The 6,098-nt window shown below is 41.8% G+C and overlaps 2 protein-coding genes across 2 annotated transcripts; one reads left to right on the top strand and one right to left on the bottom strand.

The window, feature by feature from the left end:
• Nucleotides 2,657-4,581, top strand: LOC104707054 (signal peptidase complex subunit 3B). The gene is made up of 6 exons (XM_010423310.2): nt 2,657-2,931; nt 3,172-3,219; nt 3,658-3,720; nt 3,860-3,913; nt 4,087-4,173; nt 4,276-4,581. The coding sequence occupies exons 1-6, from the start codon at nt 2,806-2,808 to the stop codon at nt 4,399-4,401; spliced, it is 504 nt and encodes a 167-aa protein (XP_010421612.1). The 5' UTR covers nt 2,657-2,805; the 3' UTR covers nt 4,402-4,581.
• On the bottom strand, nt 5,239-5,982 carry LOC104707053. Its single transcript, XM_010423308.2, has one exon. It carries the CDS (start codon nt 5,956-5,958, stop codon nt 5,314-5,316), a length of 645 nt encoding a protein of 214 aa, XP_010421610.1. The 5' UTR covers nt 5,959-5,982; the 3' UTR covers nt 5,239-5,313.

The raw sequence follows: 6,098 nt of genomic DNA, 5'->3' as shown, positions 1-6,098 counted from the left end.
AAGCTTTTTCAACAGTCACCAAACTATTTAAAGCTTTGCGTGTTTGGATGCCTTTGTTATCCTTGGCTGCGACCATATCGTTCCAACAAGCTGGAAGATCGATCTGCTCCCTGTGTATTTGTTGGTTATTCGCTAACTCAGAGTGCTTATTTATGCTTGGAGGTGGTGAGCGGTCGTTTGTATGTCTCACGACATGTCCAATTTGTGGAAACGCGTTTTCCATTCAATGTCCAACCATCGTCGTCGCGTACTTTTGTGGAACCAGCCACCTTTCCGGTTCACTCTGGTCCTCCGGTCGAAGTTGTGTCCTCATCAATAGCTCGTTCTGGTCCTCCCCCGTGCTTGACTCCTCACTCGTCGTCACCATCTCTGTCTTCCGCGTCACCGGTTCCCCCAGCGCCGGCTCCGTCACATCAGACACAGTCTCCGCCGCTTCCGTCGCAATCTCCACCGCAGCATTCTCCGGTTGTTCCATTCACACCGTCTGAGCCACAATCGTCATCCTCACCATTAACACCTATGGACCGCTCTCAGTTCCAAAGCCCTATCCCTATAAGCCCACCTTCTTCTACACAACTAGGCCCGTTACCAACAAATCCTAGCCCAAATCCTTTACCAACAAATCCAAGCCCAATTCCATTATATATCTCACCTTCCTCTTTTTCCTCACCCGTGAAAAGAACTTCGACCCCGTCCTCTTCTTCCTCTCCGTTGCCCCCGTCGCTAACTCCACCATTTGTAACCCCTTCTTCCATCATACCCACACCTTCCCCTCCACCAATCAATCATCACCCAATGTGAACTCGAGCTAAAAATCACATTACTAAACCGAACAAGAAATTCAATCTCATGGCCAACACTCAACCGATGATTCCGACGACGGTGGCTCAGGCGTTGAAGGATCCCAACTGGCGGAATGCAATGTGTGTAGAGATTGATGCTCAAATGCGTTATCGAACTTGGGATTTAGAACCACCAAAGCCGACACAACATGTCATCAATTGTAAGTGGATTTTTACGCTTAAGTATCGTCCTGACGGTTCTATTGACAGATATAAGGCCCGGCTGGTTGCTCGAGGTTTCACTCAACAATATGGGTTGGATTATGCGGAGACGTTCAGTCCAGTCATCAAATCAACAACGGTTCGTTTTGTACTCGAGGTTGCGGTTAAGAGGAATTGGCAGATTCACCAAGTCGATATCAATAATGCGTTCTTACAAGGCACACTGACAGAGGAGGTGTATGTTACTCAGCCACCGGGGTTTGTAGATCGAGATAGACCGACTCATGTGTGTCAGTTGCGCAAAGCTCTCTATGGGTTAAAACAGGCACCGAGGGCTTGGTATCAGGAATTACGCAATTTTCTCACACAGGCTGGGTTCACAAATTCGCTCTCTGACACATCCTTGTTCACTTATAAGCACAACAATGACTACCTCTACGTCTTAGTGTATGTTGATGATATCATCATCGCGGGTCCTTCACATCTTGTTCAACCGTTCAACACATCTTTTGCCTCTCGTTTCTCGCTTAAGGATCTTGGTCCGCTCAGTTATTTTCTTGGAATTGAGGCCACACGTTCCCGCCAAGGCTTACATCTCATGCAACATAAGTATATTTGTGATTTGTTGGCTCGCACCAATATGCTTGATGCTAAGCCGGTTCCATCCCCAATGTGTCACACTAAGAAACTTACTCTCACCACTGGCACGGCTCTTGCGGATGTGACAGAATATCGGATGGTCATCGGCAGTATGCAATATTTGGCTTTTACAAGACCTGATATTGCCTTTGTTGTGAATCGCTTATCTCAGTTTATGCATCGACCAACGACGGCTCACTGGCAAGCTGCGAAGCGGGTGTTGCGCTATTTGGTAGGAACCAAGTCTCATGGCATATTCCTCCGCTCCGACTGTCCTCTCACTGTTCATGCTTTCTCGGATGCCGATTGGGGAGGTGATAGAGGTGACTGCATTTCGACAAACGCATATATTGTTTATCTTGGGGGGAGTCCGGTCTCTTGGTCCTCGAAAAAGCAGCGAAGTGTAGCTCGTTCTTCCACGGAGGCAGAGTATAGGGCTGTCGCAAATGCAGCTTCTGAATTGGCCTGGATTTGTTCTTTACTTACTGAACTGGGAGTCTCTTTGCCGACCGCACCAGTGGTTTATTGTGACAATATGGGAGCCACCTATCTTTGCGCCAATCCTGTGTTGCATTCTCGGATGAAACATATTGCCATTGATTACCACTTTGTGCGTGGTCAAATAGAGTCTGGTGCTCTTCGTGTTGCCTATATTTCCACCGAAGACCAGCTCGCCGATGCATTGACGAAGCCATCCCCTCCGTTTTCACACACTGTGCAACAAGATTGGACTCAAAGATTTGCCTCCATCTTGAGGGGGTGTATAAAGGAGATAGTATAGAAAGGTTATATATGTAATTCATTTGGTTAGTAAACCCTAAGCCAAAGGCTATATATATTGTAATAGGCTATATATATTGTAATTCTCTCAATGTATCGAATCATCTTGCCTTGCATAATAACTACTGCTACATGTTTTTTACTTTTTTTTGTCAAACTACTACGGTTACATGCTATGATATGTAATATAGTCACTAGTCAGTCATAGACACCCTTTGCTAGTTTCCTGACCGATCAATAATTTTCTGGACCGTGCTATTTTAAACAGGAATACCAGTTTATATGATTAAATCACATTGGTATACTACCTGTCTTGGCCAAAGAAAAAAAGAAATTTCAATTTTATCTTCATCTTCTTCGAGGATTGAGTGATTAAAAGAGGATGCATTCTTTTGGTTACAGAGCCAATGCTCTGCTCACATTCGCCGTGACGATTCTGGCTTTCATTTGTGCGATTGCTTCCTTCTCTGATAACTTCAGTAACCAAACTCCCTCTGCTCAGATCCAGGTATGTATGTGTTTGATTTTAATTGCAGAGATCTCCTTATTGTATCATGGATGCGTGCACGGTTTAGCTCCAAGTTGATCCCTAATTTGTGCTGGATTCTGGCGTTGTGGTTAGAAAATTCAAAATTGTAATGGTTGAGCTCTTTGTTTTGGGGGAATTTTCAAGAATGGTTTTGGAAGTTTGTGTGCTCTGAGTTTTTAGAATCTTTTGGGGGCTAATGGTTGGGGTGTGGTTTTGCAGATATTAAATATCAATTGGTTTCAGAAGCAACCCCATGGAAATGATGAGGTAAGGTTTCTCATGGTCTTTGCCTCTTCTAAAAAGTATCTATGATTTGCTTGCTGTATTTCTAGGTATGTGCAGGGATGTTACCTTTTCTCTTGATGTTTGAATAAGGTCATGACCTTTATCTTTGCAATTTCTGGTGCTAAAGTCATCTTTCTTAAGCTTAGTAGTCTTTGTGTTTCTTGAAGTTGATAACCATTGAGGTTCATATGTGTTTCTTCAATTTGATAGCCATTGAGGTTCATATGTGTTCTAGTAAAATCTTAAGATTTTACATTAGTCTACTCTAGAACTCAAATTGTTGAAGTTGATTAATATACGCCAGACTTTACATATTTATATACACCAGTAGTTTTTTTTTTCCTTGTTTTTTGAGGCATCAGGCTGCTCTTTACCTGTCGTATATATTCTAATTGCTTAGCATTTTATGTGTGTTTTCAGGTCAGCTTGACACTGAACGTAACAGCAGACTTGCAGTCACTATTTACTTGGAACACAAAGCAGGTATAGCATTCGAATCTACACCAATCCATCTTTGTTGCTATTAGCTTAAGTATCCCCGGTGTTACGTACTGTTTTCTTGTGTACCTCTTTTTGTATGGTCGGATAAACACAAAACCAACACTAACGAATACATTTGCAGGTATTTGCTTTTGTAGCAGCAGAGTATGAAACCTCGAAGAATGCCCTGAACCAGGTATAAATCTACTTTGCTTCAAACGCTTTGGGCTACTCCTCTCGTCGGGGCTAAGAACAATTTCAGAGACTCGAGAGTTATGTGGTTTCAGTGTTGCTGCCTTCTTCATACCTGTGATGTTGTTTGGGACCCTTTTTGTTGATTTACTATCAATATTTAACATTTTTTCGCAGGTGTCTTTATGGGATGCCATAATACCCGAGAAAGAGCATGCCAAGTTCTGGATACAAATTTCAAACAAGTACCGTTTCATAGATCAGGTACATGAAGCACTTTCTATGATCCTCTCTTGAAACACCAGTCCTTCATGTAGTTCTTCTTCACGAGAGAGTATCTGATTTTTGTGAATGGGATCTTTCTAGGGACACAACCTCCGAGGGAAGGACTTCAACTTGACACTGCACTGGCATGTCATGCCCAAGACGGGAAAGATGTTTGCTGACAAAATAGTTATGTCTGGTTATCGGTTACCCAACGCGTACAGATGATGATGAAGAGCCTCCTGCATCATCTAAGGTTAACAAAAATCTCCTACACTAGGGAAGAAAAGAGTTCTGTTTCAGGTGTTCAGTTAGACTTGCTGATCTATATACTGTCATGAAGTTGAGAACATTGTTTTGGATTGTATTATGAGCCAACAATTTATGAGATTATCCTTTTGCACTTCATCCGACTCTTTGACTAGCTTTATACCACCATTACTTTGCAACCAAATCATCTTGATCGCATTGTATAAACCAAGAAATCAACCAAATCATCTTGATCGCATAGTATAAACCAAGAAATCAACCATCCCCTCCTACTCCATTAGAACATGTACATAGTAAACAAGCAAGTGGAAACAACATGGTCTGTTGTTAAATCGTAAAGATAGGTATGAGTTCAGAGGAACGAAGTGTTCTATATGACTTTGAGTTTCTGAACATTTTGAAGCCATGGAGTTGCTTCCGCTACACCATTTTTTTTTAACTTCGGCTTCATACCTTACTCTGGTTTTGTTCGATGAACACAACATTGGAACTATTACGCACATCCAATTTCAGACAAATGTCGTCAAAGCTTAGGAAAAAAACAAAAATCTCAACTGAAAGATAATGGTGGAAGGAAACAACATGGTCTGTTATCAAATCGTAAAGATAGGTATGAGTTCAGCTTAGAGGAACCAAGTCTTCTATACGACTTGAGTTTCTGATCAATTTTTAAGCCATGGAGTTGCTTCCGCTACACCATTTTTTTGAACTGCTTCTTCATAACCTTAACTCTGGTTTCGTTCAATGGTAACAAAACTGGAACTATTAAGTACACTAATTTCAGACAAATTCATCTCAGGAAAAAAAGAATCTCAATTGAAAGATAATGGAGGAAGGAAATAACAGAATCAGTAATTTCTTCCTCTCTATTTATACTCTTCTACGACTTCTCTTATGACAAAGAAGAACTGAAGAACAAGATCTAACTCTCGAAGCTAATTTGACAAAACTCTCTTTCTTGAATCCAAGAACCAATGAAGCAACGCAACAAAGAAACCCAAACACCAAAACTCTAGCTTCTCTTTTCAACTCTTTCACCATAGTGACACCAAACAAACAAACCCCCAAAACCTTCAAAACCAGTTCTCTCTTAATCTCTATCCCAGAGACTTTGCAGAACCCATAAATCCAAAGAATCACACAAATAAAAACCAAAAATTGTACTCTGTTACGTTTCCTTCTCCATCCATCAAATCTTCCCCATCCTCTCCAAAACCCTAAACCTCCTCCTCTTCCTCCGCCTCCTCCATCTACGCCGCCCAAATCAGCAACGACGAGATCCAACGGCTGTGGTAAAATCTGGAGATTAGGGGAGAGTAAAGACAGTGAATTGAACAGAAACCTAGTGATTCTTCGGTACCCAACTCTTTTATTCCTCTTCTTTGCACAAAGAACCAAACTTTGGAACTGGGTTCGATGTGAAATCGACACAGAGACTGATGAAAGTTTCGGAATTTGTTGCGGATTAAGCAGATGAAACCCATTGAGATGCGATGTGAGATGAAGAAGAGTCATTCACCGTAATTTCTGTCGTCTTGCTTCTTCTCTAATCCCCTAATTTTATATATAATAGTTTAGAGACGAAAGACATAGCCGTTGCTTATGCGTATTGGGATTTGTTTCTTCGTACCATACCGAACCAATCACCAAAACCG

Source organism: Camelina sativa, chromosome 8, assembly GCF_000633955.1.
Source record: "Camelina sativa cultivar DH55 chromosome 8, Cs, whole genome shotgun sequence".
Taxonomy (NCBI): domain Eukaryota; kingdom Viridiplantae; phylum Streptophyta; class Magnoliopsida; order Brassicales; family Brassicaceae; genus Camelina; species Camelina sativa.
This window is presented reverse-complemented; position numbering and strand designations above follow the sequence as displayed.

What these genes read in the sequence shown, in the direction of transcription:
- LOC104707053 (XM_010423308.2), bottom strand. Translation starts at nt 5,958, where the DNA reads ATGACTCTTCTTCATCTCACATCGCATCTCAATGGGTTTCATCTGCTT.
- LOC104707054 (XM_010423310.2), top strand. Translation starts at nt 2,806, where the DNA reads ATGCATTCTTTTGGTTACAGAGCCAATGCTCTGCTCACATTCGCCGTG. An exon ending in TTACTTGGAACACAAAGCAG is followed by an intron (nt 3,721 to 3,859) that starts GTATAGCATTCG and finishes ATACATTTGCAG; the next exon opens with GTATTTGCTTTTGTAGCAGC. An exon ending in AGTACCGTTTCATAGATCAG is followed by an intron (nt 4,174 to 4,275) that starts GTACATGAAGCA and finishes GGATCTTTCTAG; the next exon opens with GGACACAACCTCCGAGGGAA.